Genomic DNA, 21,395 nt, shown 5'->3' on the forward strand with positions numbered 1-21,395 from the left:
CTCAGGCTGGGAGGAGGCTCCTGGAGGTTCCTGATATTGAGAGCAAACCATTGTGGGACTGGTGATTGTTGGGTGTCCACCATTGTCTGTGACATCCCAGTGAGCTCCATTGGATGTCCACCATTGTCTGTGACATCCCAGTGAGCTCCATTGGGTGTCCACCATTGTCTGTGACATCCCAGTGAGCTCCATTGGATGTCCACCATTGCCTGTGACATCCCAGTGAGCTCCTCAGGCTGGGAGGAGGTTCCTGGAGGTTCCTGATATTGAGAACCAACCATTGTGGGGCTGTTGGCTTTTCACCATTGTCAGCCCTACCTGTGTGTGTCCCCGGCAAAGCAATCCCGGTGTCCTGGCTGTGCTTTGTGTGTCCCCCAGTGATGAATTAATCTGTGTGATGAATTAATTTGGCATTCACGGGCACGTCAGACTTTTCTAGCCTCAATTCAGCCTTTCTGTACAAAGCACAATTCGTTGGGAGACTCGTGGAGCAAGGGAATAAATGACATTATTCCAAGTTGGAATTGTGCACTGAAACGATTTTCTCTTCCACATCCAGGAGTGTTTTGTTTGTAGCATCATCCCAGTTTTTATCCCAGAACATTCTGATGTTCCTGTACAGCTCCTGTTTTCACAGGCTCCCCAAAGAGCAGAAATTTGGGAATTTATCCATTCTCCAAACCAAAGGCTAAAATAAGAAAATCCCCTTTGACTCTTGGGCTCGGGAGCTCTCTGAGCCATCCCAGTAGCAACAATTTTTGGGCTGGAAGGGTTTGAAGGAAGCAGGGACACCTCCCACTGCTCCAGGCTGGAATTCCATGGACCTGCTGGAATTCTGGGATGCAGCAGCCCTGAGCATGGCCTGGATAAATAAACCGTGTGTGGCTGCTGGGACAGTGTGGGCAAGGATGAGCTCAGCCCCAGCAGCACAATGGGATTCTCTGTTGGGAACAGCTCAGGTTTGTTTGGAGCGGGGTCTCCAACCCTCCGTGGATATTGGTGGAAATTCAGGCAGAAAATGAAATGCCACGTTTCATTGCAAAAGTGAATTTTTTTCAAGTGTTTGAGGCCTTCATCCCGTCCTTCTTCCACATCACCTCCCTGCCTGTTGTTTTGGGCTTTTCTTCTCATGTCCTGATGATATTTAGAGCAAAACCTTCAAAAAAAGATTGGATCAATGGATGTGCATTTGAAATTTTCCACTCCTTTAGCTTATCAAATATCCAGGTTTCTCCTTCCCTTGATCTTCCTCTTTAATCCTCCTTCTGTATTTTGTCGAGCTGGGTTTTTTCATGTAGTTTTTCAAGCTAATACTCGGATAAATCCAACTTCTTTTGAAGAGCAAAACAGCAGGAAAGGTCTCAATCCACCAACCAGGCCTGTTGAAATTAATTGGGATTAGCAGGCCCGGTTTAGGGGCTTTTGGGAAGTGCAATAGGACCACAACCAGCAGCCTCACATCTCCCCCACCCTCCTTGGATTCACACAAAATTCCTGCAGATCCTGGGGGAATTTAGGGATCATCTCGCTCCAGGTGGCCCCAAAAAGCTGGGAGTCTTCTGGGCTGCATGGGGCTGGGAGCAGAGCTGGGCCATGAGATGATCCTGAGGCTCCTCCTGACCCATCCCTGGTGATCCTTTAAATCCAAATCCTTCATCCCAGATTTCCTGAGGACAATTCCCAAATCTGCCCATGGCAAGGGGATTCATGGATCTGGCAATTCTGGGATCTTTAGGCTCCTCCTCACCCATCCCTGGTGATCCTTTAAATCCCAAATCCTTTATCCCAGATTTCCTGAGGAGAATTCCCAAATCTGACCATGGGAGAGAGTCCATGACAAGGGGATTCTGGTAATTCTGGGATCCTTAGGTTCCTCCTCACCCATCACTGGTGATCCTTTAAATCCAAATTTCTTTATCCCAGATTTCCTGAGGAGAATTCCCAAATCTGACCACGAGTAGGGGATTCATGGATCTGGTGATTCTGGGATCCTTAGGTTCCTCCTCACCCATCCCTGGTGATCCTTTAAATCCAAATCCTTTATCCCAGATTTCCTGAGGAGAATTCCCAAATCTGCCCATGGCAAGGGGATTCATGGATCTGGCGATTCTGGGATCCTTAGGTCCCCCCTCACCCATCACTGGTGATCCTTTAAATCCAAATCCTTCATCCCAGATTTCCTGAGGAGAATTCCCAAATCTGCCCATGGCAAGGGGATTCATGGATCTGGCGATTCTGGGATCCTTAGGTTCCTCCTCACCCATCACTGGTGATCCTTTAAGTCCCAAATCCTTTATCCCAGATTTCCTGAGGAGAATTCCCAAATCTCCATGGGAGAGAGTCCATGACAAGGGGATTCAGGGATCTGGGGATTCTGGGATCTTTAGGCTCCTCCTGACCCATCCCTGGTGATCCTTTAAATCCAAATCCTTCATCCCAGATTTCCTGAGGCCAATTCCCAAATCTCCATGGGAGAGAGTCCATGACAAGGGGATTCTGGTGATTCTTGGATCCTTAGGTTCCTCCTCACCCATCCCTGGTGATCCTTTAAATCCAAATCCTTTATCCCAGATTTCCTGAGGAGAATTCCCAAATCTGCCCATGGCAAGGGGATTCATGGATCTGGCAGTTCTGGGATCCTTAGGTCCCCCCTCACCCATCCCTGGTGATCCTTTAAATCCAAATCCTTCATCCCAGATTTCCTGAGGAGAATTCCCAAATCTGCCCATGACAAGGGCATTCATGGATCTGGCGATTCTGGGATCCTTAGGTCCCCCCTCACCCATCCCTGGTGATCCTTTAAATCCAAATCCTTTATCCCAGATTTCCTGAGGCCAATTCCCAAATCTGCCCATGGCAAGGGGATTCATGGATCTGGCAATTCTGGGATCCTTAGGTCCCCCCTCACCCATCCCTGGTGATCCTTTAAATCCAAATCCTTTATCCCAAATTTCCTGAGGAGAATTCCCAAATCTGCCCATGACAAGGGGATTCATGGATCTGGCGATTCTGGGATCTTTAGGCTCCTCCTCACCCATCACTGGTGATCCTTTAAATCCAAATCCTTTATCCCAAATTTCCTGAGGAGAATTCCCAAATCTGCCCATGGCAAGGGGATTCATGGATCTGGCGATTCTGGGATCTTTAGGCTCCTCCTCACCCATCACTGGTGATCCTTTAAATCCAAATCCTTCATCCCAGATTTCCTGAGGAGAATTCCCAAATCCCCATGGGAGAGAGTCCATGACAAGGGGATTCTGGTGATTCTTGGATCCTTAGGTTCCTCCTCACCCATCCCTGGTGATCCTTTAAATCCCAAATCCTTTATCCCAGATTTCCTGAGGAGAATTCCCAAATCTGCCCATGGCAAGGGGATTCATGGATCTGGCAATTCTGGGATCCTTAGGCTCCTCCTCACCCATCACTGGTGATCCTTTAAACCCAAATCCTTCATCCCAGATTTCCTGAGGAGAATTCCCAAAGGGAATGACAAGGGGATTCAGGGATCTGGCGATTCTGGGATCCTTAGGTTCCTCCTCACCCATCCCTGGTGATCCTTTAAATCCAAATCCTTTATCCCAGATTTCCTGAGGAGAATTCCCAAATCTGACCATGAGTAGGGGATTCATGGATCTGGCAGTTCTGGGATCCTTAGGTCCCCCCTCACCCATCACTGGTGATCCTTTAAATCCAAATCCTTTATCCCAGATTTCCTGAGGACAATTCCCAAATCTGACCATGAGAGTGAGCCCACGAGTAGGGGATTCATGGATCTGGCGATTCTGGGATCTTTAGGCTCCTCCTCACCCATCCCTGGTGATCCTTTAAATCCAAATCCTTTATCTTAGATTTCCTGAGGACAATTCCCAAATCTGACCACGAGTAGGGGATTCATGGATCTGGGGATTCTGGGATCCTTAGGTCCCCCCTCACCCATCACTGGAGATCCTTTAAATCCAAATCCTTTATCCCAGATTTCCTGAGGAGAATTCCCAAAGGGAAAGACAAGGGCATTCATGGATCTGGCGATTCTGGGATCTTTAGGCTCCTCCTGACCCATCCCTGGTGATCCTTTAAATCCAAATCCTTCATCCCAGATTTCCTGAGGAGAATTCCCAAATCTGCCCACGAGTAGGGGATTCAGGGATCTGGCAATTCTGGGATCTTTACGTTCCCCCTCACCCATCACTGGTGATCCTTTAAACCCAAATCCTTTATCCCAGATTTCCTGAGGACAATTCCCAAATCCCCATGGGAGAGAGTCCATGACAAGGGCATTCATGGATCTGGCAATTCTGGGATCTTTAGGCTCCTCCTCACCCATCCCTGGTGATCCTTTAAATCCAAATCCTTCATCCCAGATTTCCTGAGGCCAATTCCCAAATCTGACCACGAGTAGGGGATTCATGGATCTGGCAATTCTGGGATCTTTAGGTCCCCCCTCACCCATCACTGGTGATCCTTTAAATCCAAATTTCTTTATCCCAGATTTCCTGAGGAGAATTCCCAAATCTCCATGAGAGAGAGTCCATGACAAGGGGATTCATGGATCTGGCAATTCTGGGATCCTGAGGCTCCCCCTCACCCATCCCTGGTGATCCTTTAAATCCAAATCCTTCATCCCAGATTTCCTGAGGAGAATTCCCAAATCCCCATGAGAGTGAGTCCATGAGTAGGGGATTCTGGTAATTCTGGGATCCTTAGGTCCCCCCTCACCCATCCCTGGTGATCCTTTAAATCCAAATCCTTTATCCCAGATTTCCTGAGGAGAATTCCCAAAGGGAATGACAAGGGGATTCATGGATCTGGCAATTCTGGGATCCTTAGGTCCCCCCTCACCCATCCCTGGTGATCCTTTAAATCCAAATCCTTTATCCCAGATTTCCCGAGGAGAATTCCCAAATCTGCCCATGACAAGGGCATTCAGGGATCTGGTGATTCTGGGATCTTTACGTTCCCCCTCATCCATCACTGGTCATCCTTTAAATCCAAATCCTTTATCCCAGATTTCCTGAGGAGAATTCCCAAATCTGACCATGAGAGTGAGTCCATGGCAAGGGGATTCATGGATCTGGTGATTCTGGGATCCTTAGGCTCCTCCTCACCCATCACTGGTGATCCTTTAAATCCCAAATCCTTTATCCCAGATTTCCTGAGGAGAATTCCCAAAGGGAATGACAAGGGGATTCAGGGATCTGGCGATTCTGGGATCTTTAGGCTCCTCCTCACCCATCCCTGGTGATCCTTTAAATCCAAATCCTTTATCCCAGATTTCCTGAGGAGAATTCCCAAATCTGCCCATGACAAGGGGATTCATGGATCTGGCGATTCTGGGATCCTTAGGCTCCTCCTCACCCATCCCTGGTGATCCTTTAAACCCAAATCCTTTATCCCAGATTTCCCGAGGACAATTCCCAAATCTGCCCACGACAAGGTCTCTTCCAACCTTGACCCTGTGAAGTTCTCCATATATCCCAGCTGGAAATTGAGGATGTTGCAAAAATTCTGCTTTTCCCCGCAGCTTTTTTCTGGATCTCCTCCTTTCCCTCTGGAGCTCAGCTGGAGTTGGGAGCAGGAACTGGAGGATCCAGGTTCCTCCAGAGCTGCATTTTGGGGCTTTTCCTGGGCACCATTGAGGCCGGAGCCTCCTTCTCCTCCCATCTCCAAAGATTGTTTTAATGAGAACTAAAGGGCCTTTTTCCAATTACCAGGGAATAACTGGATTCAGGTCCTGGCTTATGTCAACCTGCTTGGATTTGATTAGGGACAAAGAAATGGATTCATCCGTCAGGGTTACTTCATTAGGGCTCCTCAGTGATGCTTCACAGAGGGGCGGCGGCGCTCGGCACTTTTGGGGTGAAATCCCAGGAAAATGGGGGCGGAACTGCTGGAGATCAAATCCCGTCCCTTTCTGAAGGAGGCCAGGGATTTTTGGGGTACAATCCCTCCCCGGGGAGCTGCCCCGCTCTGGACAATCCCTAAAATCATCCCTTTAATTCCAGAATCACTCCAAGTGGACACCAGGCCCTTCTGTGCTGGGTTTGGGATCTCTCCTCCCCACCCAAACCCAGGAGTTATTGATTAAAAAAACCCCATCCCATCATTCTGAGCAGGGGCTGCCCAGAGTTAATTGTCTGTTACATAACACAAGTGAGTTTTAAAAAATCTGCCTAATTAACCTAATGGAATGGTTGATCGGATCTGTCAGGTAAATGATCCACAGTTTCATTCCCTTTTTTTTTTTTTTTTTTTTTTTTTTTTTTCCTGGAGCTTAATTAAATATTTACCTCCGAGTGTCTCGTGCTATTAACGTGTTCATCTATTATGGGAGAGAATAGGAATCCTAATTGGGGGAAAGAATTCAAGTGTCAGGTTTGGAATCCTGGAAATTCCCCCGATTTAGTCTCCAGCTGAAATTCCCACTGATCCTAAAACCTGGATGGGTTTGATTTCAAGAGATTTAAGCAGGGAAGAGGGACAGGGCTTGCAGCAACCCGGGACAGCTGATCCTTAAAATCCCTTCCATCCCATAAAAACCAGAGGAGCAATCCTGATAAAACCACACCAGCTCCGTCCTGCTCGCAGCGTCCGTCAGTCCCTGCTTGCTGCTGGACACTGGGAGAAGACGGGATCCCAAAATTCCCAAATTCCATGGCTTTGGAGGCAGGCAGGCAGGAATTGTGCTGCCGCTCAAACCTCGGCGTTCCTGAGGGTCCAGCTCCATCCCCGCCGTGAATTTCAATGAGTTCATTTCAGCCCCGGGGTCAGGAGCCACTTCCTGGCCTCGGCTCCTCACGCCTGCCTCTTAATTAAAGGCACCAGGAGATTAATTTGAAGCATTAATTTCTCACAAAAGGCGGGAATGATTTGCCACGAAGCCTAAAGAACTTTTTTGTCCCCAGATGTAGAAGACAGAACTAGCTCAGGGTCCTGGGGGAATGCAGGACATCCGAGTCCATCCAGGGTAAGTGAATTTCATCTTTATCCCCTGCAGATGGAAATGTGCAATCCTGTGGGCTCAGGAATCCGTATTCTCATTAAAATGGCTCCTCTCAGTGTTTCCATTTCAAACCCCAGCCTGCCACTGGCTTTCAGATGCTCCAGAAGGTCCCTTCCAACCCAGAGCATTCATTCCACGATTTCTGTGCATATTAATGAGCCAATTACTGAGGGGGCTTGGCAGCCCCCCCACCCCAAAGCGCAGCTGGTGCAGAGGCTGCTTCCCAGGTGCATTTCTAGGGATTTTTGGTAGGATTTGGAGGTGCTGGGATTTCGTTGCCTGCCCATTCCATGGCCAGGATCCTCACCAGAGCAGCTCAAACCCTTCTCTTTGTCCGTGGAAAATTTGGGGGGATTTTGGCACATCCCCCTGAGTGCTCCGGGCTGGAACTGGGCACAGCCACATCCCACGGTCCCTGCTCAGGAGCAGAATTCCCTGTGGGCTCCCTCTGGCTCGGCGTTCTCTGGGATTTAGGAGCCAGCTGGGCTCAGTCAGTTCAATTGTGCCTGTGGACAGTTATCCACATTTTTTTGACACTTTGGGATGGAGATGGCTTGGTGGGAAGAGCAGATTTTCCAGCGGCACAGCTGGATCCTCCCGAGTGCTGGCAGCTCCTGCTCCCGACTGGAACATCCCAGCTCTGCCCTCCCTCCATGGCTCAGCACCACTTCATCCCTAAAACACACGGAGCAGAAAGCGCCGTCCTCGTGCCCCTTATTTAAATTCATTTGAATTGGTTCCCAATTAACTTAAAGGACAGCGAGGAAGAGCGGGATCTTCATCCCCTCCTCACCCTCCATCCACGTCCCTTCCCCGGGAGCTCTCATTTCCCCGTTCCTGCCTCCAAGGAAGGAATCCCAGCACCTTTTCTTCTTTCCTGCTTTGCATCCCTGACGTCACCCCAGCTTCCATCTGTCAGTTTGATTTTCCTGCCCTTTTTTTTTCCCCTTGACACTTGTATTGCTTCCGAGGGAAAAATGTTTTGAAAAGGAAATCGGGCAATTGGCACACACCGATTATTTCTGCCTCCAAAGCCCTGAATGAAAGTGGGGAGATAGAAAGAAAAGGAGCACGAGCCTGAGAAGGATTGGGGAATTTTAAATCGAGGCCGGGCATTAAGTCGAGGAATTATTCCACAAACAACCTGACCTCGCTTTTTCCTGCTGGAATGGAATTCCCCCAGCGGGAGACCTCCTTCCTCCAGAGGCTTTTTGCCTTGCTTTAAGCACGAGGACTCTTCCCAGAGGGGTTTTTTTGCTGATTTACCCCACACAGGATTTCAGGAACATCACCCAGCTCTCCAGTCAGGATTCTCTTCTTTTTTTTTTTCCTAATGAACAGAACTTGGAAAGGGCACTAAAAATGTGTCTCTCCAGCCAATCAGCAGGGAAAAAACCCCAAGGGAATGATGGTTTTTAGAGCAGCCTTAAAATTGTGTTTTTTCCCCCATTTCTTGCCAGAACTATGGAGATGGGACTCACTATGACCACATGGCGAGCAGAGACCTCGGCTCACATGACAATCTCTCTCCTCCCTTTGTCAATTCCAGAATACAAAGTAAGAACATGGAATTTCCTCCCTCACTGGGGTGGGGCAACTGGGATCAATGGATTAGGAATAAAATTCCAGGGCCTTCCAAGTCCTCATCCTCATTTTTTTGGGCTTGGTTTGACGGTAAAGACAGGGATTTGTTTCAATTTTCCATGCTGTGATATTTAGTATTTCATATCCATTTTGCTTATATTTTATTGATGTTCTGTATCTCTAACTGTGGATTGGTGATGCAAAATCAGATTGGACACGCTTGGGATGGGTTTTGAAAGCTTTTTGAAATCCTAATCGATAAATCCCAAAGGGAGCAGAGGAATAGAAGGTGGGGGACACTGGGAATGTTGTTTGGAGTGGGAGGGAGGTGTCCAACCGTGCATCAGAAGCGTTGATGGTCCTGGAGATCTTTTCCAACGGGAACGATCCCGGGATTCTGTGCTAGAGGTTTATGAGGGAGCCATTGCTCCCTTCTTTAATTATGAGTTTGCTAAAGTAAATAAATGATGTCAAAATAGTGGCAATGCTCAGGCTGGCTCCATCCAGGAGCTTCCAAGGAAAACACGGAGCTGTGGCTGCCGCACATCATTCCACAGCTCTAATGCCCATCCCTCATCCCGGGGCATTGGCAAAGAGCTGGGAGCTGTTGGAGCTTGCAGCAGTTTGAGAAAGCCTGGGAGAAGCCAAGGAAAGCATGGAAATTCCAACGCTGCCTGCTGCACTCAGGCAGGGAGCAGCAGGGCATGTGTCTGTCCCTCCTGTGCCTCCCCGCACTCCAGAAAATCCAGAAAATCCATGAAAACACGGCTGGAGGCTCCCTGGGAAGGTGGTGAGGAACCAGGGCTCCAAAGTTCCTAGAGGAGTGTGGGAAGTGCCAGGTCCAGCTCCATGGCCTAGGAGGGACTTTCCCAGCTGTGGGGTGGGGACAGCGCCAGCCAGGGCCTGGGCTGGGACACCATGGGGCCGTGTGGGAATGGGAATGACAATGGCAGTGACAATGGCAGTGACAGTGACAATGGCAATGGCGGTGGGAATGGCAATGGCAGTGGCAATGGCAATGGCAGTGGCAATGGCAATGATAATGGCACTGGGAGTGGCAATGGCAGTGGCAATGGCAGTGACAACTGCAACGGCAATGGCAGTGGCAATGGCAGTGACAATGGCAATGGGATTGGGAATGGCAATGGGAATGGCAGTGACAATGGCAATTGAAATGACAATGGCAGCGACAATGGCAATGGGAATGGCAGTGACAATGGCAGTGGGAACAGGAATGGCAATGGCAATGGCGGTGCGTGTGGCAATAACAATTGAAATCGCAATGGCAATGGCAATGGCAGTGACAACAGCAGTGACAATGGCAATGGCAATGGGAATTACAATGGCAATGGCAGTGACAATGGCAATGGCAATGGGAATTACAATGGCAATGGCAGTGACAATGGCAATGGCGGTGACAATGGCAATGGCAGTGACAATGGCAATGGCGGTGGCAATTGAACTGGCAATGGAAATGGGAATGGCAAATGAAATGGCAGTGACAGTGACAATGGCAGCGGCAGTGGCGGTGACAATGGCAATGGCAAATGAAATGGCAGTGACAGTGGCAATGGCAGTAGCAGTGGCAGTGACAATGGCAATGGGAATGGCACTGGAATGGCAATGGGAATAGTAATGGCACTGGAAATGGTAATGGAGTGGCAGTGGGCATGGCAATGGCAGTGACAACGATAGTGGCAATGGTAGTGACAATGGCAATGGTAATGGCAGTGATGATGACAATGGTAATGGCAGTGGGCATGGCGATGGCAATAGCAATTGAAATGGCAGTGGCAACGGGAGTGACAATGGTCATGGCAATGGCAGTGACAACGGCAATAAGAATGGCAGTGACAATGGCAATGGGAATGGCAATGGCAGTGACAGTGGCAATGGGACCGGGAATGACAATGGTAATGGCAATGATAATGGCAGCGACAATGGCAATGATAATGGCAGTGACAATGGCAATGATGATGGCAGTGACAATGGCAATGGGAATGGCAATGGCAATGATAATGGCAGTGACAATGGCAATGATAATGGCAGTGACAATGGCAATTGAAACAGCAGTGGCAGTGGGCATGGGAATGGCAATGGCAGTGACAACGGCAGTGGGAATGGCAATGGCACTGGGAATGACAGAGACAATGGCACTGGGAATGGGAATGGCAATGGCAATGGCAGTGACAATGGCAGTGGGAATGTCAATAGGAATTACAATGGGAAATACAATGGCAATGGCAGTGACAGTGGCAATGGCAGTGACAATGGCAATGGCAATGGCAGTGACAATGGCAATTGGAACAGCAATGGCAAAGGGAATGGAATGTTAATGGCAATGGCAATGGCAGTGACAAGGGTAGTGGCAGTGATAGTGACAATGCCAATGGCAAAGGGAATGGAATGTTAATGGCAATGGCAGTGGCAATGGGAATGGCAATTGAAACAGCAGTGACAATGGCAGTGGCAATGGCAATGGGAACGGCAATGGCAATGGCAATGGAATGTAATGGCAGTGACAATGGCAGTGACAAGCGTAGTGGCAGTGATAGTGACAATGGCAATGGCCATGGCAGTGACAAGGGTAGTGGCAGTGATAGTGACAATGGCAATGGCCATGGCAATTGAAACGGCAGTGGCAGTGGCAATGGCAGTGACAATGGTAGTGGCAATGGCAGTGACAATGGCAATGGCAGTGGCAATGGCAGTGACAATGGCAATGGGAACAGCAATGGGAACACCAATGGCAGTGGCAATGGCAGTGACAATGGCAATGGAATGGCAATTGAAACAGCAATGGCAGTGGCAATGGCAGTGACAATGGCAGTGGCAATGGCAGTGGCAATGGCAGTGACAATGGCAATGGGAACACCAATGGCAGTGGCAATGGCAGTGACAATGGCAATGGGAACAGCAATGGGAACACCAATGGCAGTGGCAATGGCAGTGACAATGGCAGTGACAGTGGCAATGGCACTGGGACGCATTCACGCCAATGCAATCACTGCGTGTGAAAAAGGGAATGCTGCCTCCAGCCAAGGCCACTGCCAGTCCCGTCCCCAAGCGCTTGTCACCGCCACCGCCGTTCCCAGCTGTCCCCTCTGGCAAGGCTCTTGTCCCATTTGTCCCCTTCCAGCAAGGAGAAACCTCCTGCACAGCCCCGTGGAACCTGCTGGAACCTTCTCCGGCCAGGAGGAGCTCCAGGGACTTTGGGACACTGGGGTGGCCCCTCCAAGGCAGCAGATCCACGGATCTGCGATGCCATCCAACCTCTGGGAATATTCTGCTCTTTCCAATTCCACACCTCCCTGCCTTTGCCGAGCGGGAATATTTCCAAAATCCTTTTACATTTGCAACGGGATTTTCCCCTTTCGTCCCCGCGGCTTTGATTCCGTTCCCGTTATTACGAGGAGAGCCGGAATTTTTTTGCAGATTAGTGAAGTTTACCCAACACGGCGTTCAAAAGCTTTCAATTGCTAAATTGTAAACATTTGGGATCAAATTTTCCATGCTGTGGATGTGACTCAGCCCGCTCGGTGTTTTTTGAACCTTTCACCGTTTCCTCAAATGGGATTACATTGCAGCCTGGCAGGTTTGGGGTTTTCTCCCTTTAGTGTCTGCCACGGCGGGAACATTGCAAAAAGGGAATTTGGGACGGGAATCGGGAACGGCCAAAACTCTCCAGGGATTTTAGGGATCAACCCTGGAGCATCTTTGTGCTGCTTTTTTAACGACGGAGGCAGGGAATTGTTTGGGATGGGAGGGATTTTTAGCATCATCCCAGTCCATCCTTGGAGAAATCCCAAACCCAAAACCCCACACGATTTCCCGGAAGGTGCCTAAATGAAACAAAACCAAGAAATCAAAGCAGCCACGATATTGATGTAAAAATTCCCGTTGCCAGTCAGGAGTGAATGGATTTGTAAGCGCTGCCAGTCAGGATTCCGAGCTCGGCGTTGGAGCGCGGTCCCGGAAAAAAGAAAGGACCGGTGACAAGGACATCTCCATTTCTTTGGGTGGCAGCAGCAGGAGATGTGTAAATAGAAATTTCCACTCTGGCAGCTCCTGGGCAGGACAGGAGCCTTGAAATGCGACTTTGTCCTCCATGCTCCGCGGGCGAGTTCGCATTCCTTGGATTTGGATTTCAACGGCTCGCGGCGTTTTCGAAGGGTTCTTCTGGGGGATAGCCTGGAGTCAGCGTCGTCATCGTCATCATCGTCATCGTCATCATCATCGTCATCATCATCATCAGCTCTGGGGGCAGGGGGGCACCTCCTGTCCCTAATGCCAGAGTCCTGTCCCTAATTCTGGGCTCTTGTCCTTAGTTCTGGGCTCCTGTTCCTAATGCCAGAGTCCTGTCCCTAATTCTGGGCTCCTGTTCCTAATGCCAGAGTCCTGTCCCTAATTCTGGGCTCGTGTTCCTAATGCCAGTCCTGTCCTTAATCCCAGGCTCCTGTCCCTAATGCCAGAGTCCTGTTCTTAATTCTGGGCTCCTGTCCTTAATTCCAGATTTCTGTTCTTAATTCTGGACTCCTGTCCCTTATCCCAGATTCTCGTCCCTAATTCTGGGTTCCTGTCCCTAATCCCAGAGTCCTGTCCTTAATGCCAGAGTCCTGTTCCTAATCCCAGATTTCTGTTCTTAATTCTGGGCTCCTGTCCCTAATTCTGGGCTCCTGTCCCTAATCCCAAAATCCTGTCCCTAATTCTGGGCTCTTGTCCCTAATCCCATACTCCTGTCCATAATCCCAGAGTCCTGTCCCTAATTCTGGGCTCCTGTCCCTAATGCCAGAGTCCTGTTCATAATCCCAGATTCCTGTCCTTAATTCTGGGCTCTTGTCCCTAATCCCAGAGTCCTGTTCTTAATTCTGGACTCCTGTTCTTAATTCTGAGTTCCTGTCCCTAATCCCCGATTCTTGTCCCTAATTCTGAGTTCCTGTCCCTAATCCCAGAGTCCTGTCACTAATCCCAGAGTCCTGTTCTTAATTCTGGACTCCCATCCTTAATTCTGGGCTCCTGTCCCAAATCCCAGACTCCTGTCCCTAATTCTGGGCTCCTGTCCCTAATCCCCGATTCTTGTCCATAATTCTGGGCTCCTGCCCATAATTTCAGACTCCTGTCCATAATTCTGAGTTCCTGCCCCTAATCCCAGACTCCTGCTCTTAATTCTGGACACTGTCCTTAATTCTGGGCTCCTGTTCATAATCCCAGAGTCCTGTCCCTAGTCCCAGAGTGCTGTCCCTAATTCTGGGCTCCTGTCCCTAACCCCAGAGTCCTGTCCATAATTGTGGGCTCCTGTCCCTAATCTGAGAGTCCTGTCCCTAATGCCAGAGTCCTGTCCCTAATCCCAGAGTCCTGTCCCTAATTCTGGGCTCTTGTCCCTAATCTCAGAGTCCTGTTCTTAATTCTGGACACTGTCCTTAATTCTGGGCTCCTGCCCCTAATCCCCGATTCTTGTCCCTAATTCTGGCCTCCTGTCCCTAATGCCAGATTTCTGTTCTTAATTCTGGGCTCCTGTCCTTAATTCCAGATTTCTGTTCTTAATTCAGGGCTCCTGTCCCTAATCCCAGAGTCCTGCCCATAATCCCAGATTTCTGTTCTTAATTCTGGATTCCTGTCCCTAATTCTGGGCTCCTGCCTGTAGACCCAGACTCCTGTCCTTAATTCTGGGCTCCTGTCCTTAATTCTGGGCTCCTGTCCCTAATCCCAGACTCCTGTCCTTAATTCTGGGCTCCTGCCCATAATTTCAGACTCCTGTCCATAATTCTGAGTTCCTGTCCATAATCCCAGAGTCCTGTCCCTAATTCTGGGCTCCTGTCCCTAATGCCAGACTCCTGTCCCTAATTCTGGGATCTTGTCCCTAATCCCCAATTCTTGTCCATAATTCTGGGTTCCCGCCCATAATTCTGGGCTCCTGCCCCTAATCCCAGATTTCTGTCCTTAATTCTGGGCTCCTGTTCTTAATTCTGGGCTCCTGTCCCTAATCCCAAACTCCTGCCCATAATTTCAGACTCTTGTCCATAACTCTGGGCTGCTGTTTATAATCCCAAAATCCTGCCCATAATTTTGGATTCCTGTCCATAATCCCAAACTCCTGCCCATAATTCTGGGCTCTTGTCCTTAATTCTGGGCTCCTGTCCCTAATCCCAGATTCCTGTCCCTAATCCCAGATTCCTGCCCTTAATTCTGGACTCCTGTTCATAATCCCAAACTCCTTCCCATAACTCTGGGCTCCTGCCCATAATCCCAAACTCCTGCCCATAATTTTGGATTCCTGCCCATAATCCCAAACTCCCTCCCATAATTCTGGGCTCCCGTCCCTAATCCCAAACTCCTTCCCATAACTCTGGGCTCCTGCCCATAATCCCAAACTCCTGCCCATAATTTTGGGATCCTGCCCATAATCCCAAACTCCTTCCCATATTTTTGGGATCCTGCCCATAATCCCAAACTCCTTCCCATAATTTTGGGATCCTGCCCATAATCCCAAACTCCTTCCCATAATTTTGGGATCCTGCCCATAATCCCAAACTCCTGCCCATAATCCCAAACTCCCGCCCATAATTTCCAGTCTCCAGTTTGTACCTCCAGCACAGAAAATCAGCTTTTCCAGTAAAATCCAGTTCAAAACTCCTTCCCCTTCCATGGATTCTTGGGAGTTTGGCTTTTCAAGAAGTTTTTGTTGCCGTTCTCTCAGGGGGCAGAGGGAATTTAGAGAAACTTGCTGCAAACATTCAATTTGTACCTTTGGGAAGTGGAATAAAACGAATTTTAAAATTCCTTCCAACAGAAAACGATTCAAAATAATCGTAAAAAAAAAAAAAAAGCAGCACAAAGAAATAGAAATGAAATCAAAACCACTCCCCAAAAAAAGGTTGAATTGGGGTTTTTGGGGGCTTTTTTTGGCTGAAGTGGCTGCGGATCTTTCACGAGTGCATCACCCCAAAGCTCTGGAGGGGGGACACGAGCGGCTGCGGGCAGAAATTTGCATTCCAGCTGGAAAATGGACATGTGGGAAAATCTGGGAAACAAAACCCAATTTGGTGAATTAGTGGGTCATTTCCATAGGCACTCACGCTCCGTTAGGCAGGCAAAAACAAAGGGTTTGTTATGCTCCCAGTTAAAGCCCAGAGTGTCCAACAAAAAGGGAATTTAATTAAGGAGAATTCACAGCCCGGCCCTGAAGTCTGAACTTCGCAGCGTGGAATTAAAGGAGGAGTTTAGATAAATAAAATCAACTTTTTGGGGCGGCTTTGGGTGGGAAAAGAAAAAGAAAAAAAAAAAAATAAAGGCCGGGCAGGGAGGAGGAGGAGGAGGGGGTGGAGGCTGCTTAAAAATCTCTGCAGGTTTTGCCCTGCATGCAGGACAAAGGGGGAGATTTGAGTGCCATAGGAAAACGCAGGGAAAAATGGAATTTTGGAGGGGAGGGGATGGAGGGATTGGGGTTTGGGACTGGAGGATGGGGACACAGGAATTGGGGTTTGGGACTGGAGGATGGGGACACAGGGATTGTCCCCATGATGAGGACACAGGAATTGTCCCCTAATGGGGATGGAGGAATTGGGGTTTGGGACTGGAGGATAGGGACACAGGGATTGTCCCCTAATGAGGATGGAGGAATTGTCACCTAATGGGGACACAGGGATTGGGATTTGGGACTGGAGGATGGGGACACAGGGATTGTCCCCAAGGTGGGGACACAGGAATTAGGATTTGGGACTGGAGGATGGGGACACGGGGATTGGGGTTTGGGACTGGAGGATGGGGACACAGGGATTGTCCCCAAGGTGGGGACACAGGAATTAGGATTTGGGACTGGAGGATGGGGACACGGGGATTGGGGTTTGGGACTGGAGAATGGGGACACAGGGATTGTCCCCAAGGTGGGGACACAGGAATTGTCCCTTGGATGGGGACACAGGGATTGGGATTTGGGCCTGGAGGATGGGGACACAGGGATTGTCCCCATGATGGGGACACAGGAATTGTCCCCAAGGTGAGGACACAGGGATTGGGATTTGGGACGGGAGGATGAGGACACAGGAATTGTCACCTAATGGGGACACAGGGATTGGGGTTTGGGACTGGAGGATGGGGACACCGGAATTGTCCCCATGGTGGGGATACAGGAATTGTCCCTTGGATGGGGACACAGGGATTGTCCCCAAGGTGAGGGATTTGGGATTTGGGATTTGGGACTGGAGGATGAGGACACAGGAATTGTCCCCTAATGGGGACACAGGAATTGGGATTTGGGACTGGAGGATGGGGACACAGGGATTGTCCCCATGATGGGGACACAGGGATTGGGGTTTGGGACTGGAGGACGGGGACATGGGGATTGTCCCTTGGATGGGGACACAGGGATTGTCACCTAATGGGGACACAGGAGGGGTTTGGGACTGGAGGATGGGGACACGGGGATTGTCCCCAAGGTGAGGGCACAGGAATTCGGATTTGGGACTGGCAGGATGGGGACACAGGGATTGGGGACACGGGGATTGTCCCCAAGGTGAAGGCACAGGAATTCGGATTTGGGACTGGCAGGATGGGGACACAGGGATTGGGGTTTGGGACTGGAGGATGGGGACACAGGGATTGTCCCCAAGGTGAGGACACAGGGATTGTCCCCATGATGGGGACATAGGAATTGGGATTTGGGACTGGAGGATGGGGACACAGGGATTGTCCCCTAATGGGGACACAGGGATTGTCCCCTAATGGGGATACAGGAATTGTCCCCTAATGGGGATACAGGGATTGTCCCATGATGGGGACACAGGAATTGTCCCCATGGTGAGGGAACAGGGATTGTCCCCTAATGGGGACACAGGAATTGGGGTTTGGGACTGGAGGATGGGGACACAGGAATTGTCCCCAAGGTGAGGACACAGGGATTTGGGACTGGATGGGGACACAGGAATTAGGATTTGGGACTGGAGGATGGGGACACCGGAATTGTCCCCTAATGGGGACACAGGAATTGTCATGGTGGGGACACAGGGATTGGGATTTGGGACTGGCAGGATGGGGACACAGGGATTGTCCCTTGGATGGGGACACAGGGATTGGGGTTTGGGACTGGAGGATGGGGACACCGGAATTGTCCCTTAATGGGGACACAGGAATTGTCCCCATGGTGAGGGCACAGGAATTGGGGTTTGGGACTGGAGGATGGGGACACAGGGATTGTCCCCTAATGGGGACACAGGAATTGTCCCTTGGATGGGGACACAGGGATTGTCCCCATGGTGGGGACACAGGGATTGTCCCATGGGTGAGGGCACAGGGATTGTCCCCTGATGGGGACACGGGGATTGTCCCCTAATGGGGACACAGGAATTGTCCCCATGATGGGGACACAGGAATTGGGATTTGGGACTGGAGGATGGGGACACGGGGATTGTCCCCTAATGGGGACACAGGAATTGGGATTTGGGACTGGAGGATGAGGACACAGGGATTGTCCCCTAATGGGGACACAGGGATTGTCCCCAGGACGGGGACATGGGAATTGTCCCTTGGATGGGGACACAGGGATTGGGATTTGGGACTGGAGGATGGGGACACAGGGATTGTCCCCAAGGTGGGGACACAGGGATTGTCACCTAATGGGGACACAGGGATTGGGGTTTGGGACTGAAGGATGAGGACACAGGGATTGTCCCCTAATGGGGACACAGGAATTGTCCCCATGATGGGGACACAGGAATTGTCCCATGGTGGGGACACAGGAATTGTCCCCAAGGTGAGGACACAGGAATTGTGTAGGGAAAAATTGGGAATTTTTGGGGTAAAATTTGGATTTTTAAGGGAATTTTTGAGGATTTTTTCGGAATTTTTAGGGGGATTTTTTGTAGAATTTTTGGGAATTTTGGGGGAATTTTTTTTGGATTTTTAAAAATTTTTTTTGGAAAATTTTTGGGGTTTTTTCTAAAATTTTGGGGGATTTTTCTGGGATTTTTTCAGGATTTTTTTGGGGCTTTTGAGGTTTTGGGATTTGGAGTTTTGGGGTTTGGGGTTTTGGGGTTTTTGGTGTTTTGGGATTTGGGGTTTTGGGATTTGGGGTTTGGGGATTTGGGCATTTGGGATTTGGGGATTTGGGTTTTGGGGATTTGGGGTTTGGAATTTTGGGGATTTGGGATTTTGGGGATTTGGGCATTTGGGATTTGGGTTTTGGGGGTTTGGGATTTTGGGCATTTGGGGTTTGGGTTTTGGGGTTTTGGGATTTTGGGAATTTGGGATTTTGGGATTTGGATTTTGGGGATTTGGGCATTTGGGATTTTGGGTTTTGGGCATTTGGGATTTGGGTTTTGAAAGGAATTTTTGAGGACTTTTGGAGGGAAAATTGGGAATTTTGGGGGGAAATTTTGGAATTTTGGGGGATTTTTTGAGGTTTTTTAGGGAGAAAATTGAGATTTTATGTTTTGAATTCTTGGGAATTTTTTGGATTTTTTTTGAAGTTTTTTTGGAAAAATTTTGGGGTTTTTTGGGAAATTTTTTGGGATTTTTTTTTGAATTTTTGGAGATTTTTTGGAATTTTTTTTTGAATTTTGGGGGATTTTTTTCCTGGAATTGGTTGGGATTTTTGGGGGGAATTTTTGAGGACTTTTGGAGGGAAAATTGAGAAAAAATTCCAAAACCTCAAAATTTTCAAAAAAACTTCAAACAATCCAAAAAAATTCCAAAAAATTCCAAAAAATTCCAAAAAAATTCTCAATTTTCCCCCCAATGATGAGGACACAGGAATTGTTCCCTGTGCTGGCAGGATGAGGACATTTTTTACCCCAAATTTTTACAATTTTTACCCCAAAAATTCCCAAATTTTGGGGGAATTTTTGGGGTAAAATTTGGATTTTTAAGGGAATTTTGTGGGATTTTTTCAGCAATTTTTTGGGGATTTTTTGTAGAATTTTTGGGATTTTTTTAAGTTTTTTTTTGAAAATTTTTGGGGTTTTTTGGGGGATTTTTGGGTGATTTTTTTGGAATTTTTTGGGATTTTTTTAAGGTTTTTTTTTAAATTTTTGGGTTTTTTGGGGAAATTTTTTGGGATTTTTGGGGGATTTTTTTGGCATTTTTGGGGATTTTTTTCTGAGATTTTTTTGGGGGTTTTGAGGTTTTGAGATTTGGGGTTTTGGGGATTTGGGGATTTGGGTTTTGGGGGAATTTTTGAGGACTTTTGGAGGGAAAATTGGGAATTTTTGGGGGAAATTTAGGAATTTTTAGGGTAAAAAAATTGAGATTTTTTTTTTGAAATTTGGGATATTTTGGGGAAATTTTTGGGATTTTTCAACCCAATCCTTTAGGGTTTATCCCAGGAATCCCATGGAGGAATTTCTGAGGAATTTCTGGGATTTCTGTACCCAGGGATTGTCCTATAGGAATTGTGGGGCTGGGATTTGGGATTCCAAAGGAATTTATGGGATTGTCCTATAGGAATTGTGGGGCTGGGATTTGGGATTTCAGAGGGATTTATGGGATTGTCCTATAGGAATTGTGGGGCTGGGATTTGGGATTCCTGAGGAATTTATGGGATTGTCCTATAGGAATTGTGGGGCTGGGATTTGGGATTCCAAAGGAATTTATGGGATTGTCCTATAGGAATTGTGGGGCTGGGATTTGGGATTTCTGAGGAATTTATGGGATTTCTGTGCCCATGGGATTGTCCTACAGGAATTATGGGATCACAGCCAGGGAAGGGACGAGTTCCCAAATGCAGGAAGGGTTTATGGGATCATGGACAGGAAAGGGAACAGTTCCCCATGGGGGGAAGAATTTGTAGGATTACAGGGAGGGTTTATGGGATCACAGGAAGGGTTTATGGGGTCACAGGAAGGGTTTATGGGATCACAGGGTTTGTGGGGTCACGGCCAGGGTTTGTGGGATGGGTTTGTGGGATCACTGGAAGGGTTTGTGGGATCATGGGCCAGGGCTTATGGGATCACAGGAAGGGTTTATGGGATCACAGCAAGGGTTTGTGGGATCACAGCCAGGGATGTGCTCTCCATGGCAGGAAGGGTTTATGGGATCACAGGAAGGGTTTGTGGGGTCACAGGATGGGTTTGTGGGGTCCCAGTGTTTATAGGATCACAGGATGGGTTTATAGGATCACAGGAAGGGTTTATGGGATCACAGGAAGGGTTTGTGGGGTCCCAGCGTTTATAGGATCACAGGATGGGTTTATAGGATCACAGGATGGGTTTATAGGATCACAGGATGAGTTTATGGGGTCCCAGTGTTTATAGGATCACAGGATGGGTTTATAGGATCACAGGAAGGGTTTATGGGGTCCCAGGATGGGTTTGTGGGGTCCCAGTGTTTATGGGGTCCCAGGATGAGTTTATAGGGTCACAAGCAGCACAGGGACAGGGTCCTACAGACCCAGACCAGACTGGCACAGTGCTCAATGCTGGCGTCACAGCCCCGTGCATGGCAGAGCTGGAAGAGTTTATAGGATCACCGGATGGGTTTATAGGGTCCCAGGATGTGTTTATAGGATCCCAGGGTTTATAGGGTCACGGGATGGGTTTATGGGGTCACAAACAGCTGGAATGGGGTCCTGGGGACTCTCCTGGCACCGTGCTCTGGCGCCGGCGTCGCAGCCCCGTGCGTGGCAGAACTGGATGGGTTTATAGGATCACAGGAAGAGTTTATGGGATCACAGGATGTGTTTATAGGATCCCAGTGTTTATAGGATCACAGAGTGAGTTTATAGGGTCACACACAGCAGTTCTGGGGTCCTACAGACCCAGACCCTGGCACTGGCAGCGCTCTGGGCGTGCGTGGCAGAACTGGACAGGTTTATAGGATC

At 48.8% G+C, this 21,395-nt stretch overlaps 1 protein-coding gene across 1 annotated transcript in view; it reads left to right on the forward strand.

Moving 5' to 3' along the window:
- The window catches only part of LOC143696577 (transcription factor 4-like), a 132,875-nt gene that overhangs the window by 47,103 nt on the left and 64,377 nt on the right, over positions 1–21,395 (forward strand). The window contains exons 4-5 of the mRNA XM_077193151.1: positions 6,903–6,964; positions 8,461–8,557. Of these exons, the coding sequence (XP_077049266.1) occupies positions 6,903–6,964; positions 8,461–8,557 (159 nt within the window). The remainder of the gene's footprint in view (positions 1–6,902; positions 6,965–8,460; positions 8,558–21,395) is intronic.

This window comes from Agelaius phoeniceus, chromosome W (genome assembly GCF_051311805.1).
Source record: "Agelaius phoeniceus isolate bAgePho1 chromosome W, bAgePho1.hap1, whole genome shotgun sequence".
In the NCBI taxonomy this organism is placed as follows: domain Eukaryota; kingdom Metazoa; phylum Chordata; class Aves; order Passeriformes; family Icteridae; genus Agelaius; species Agelaius phoeniceus.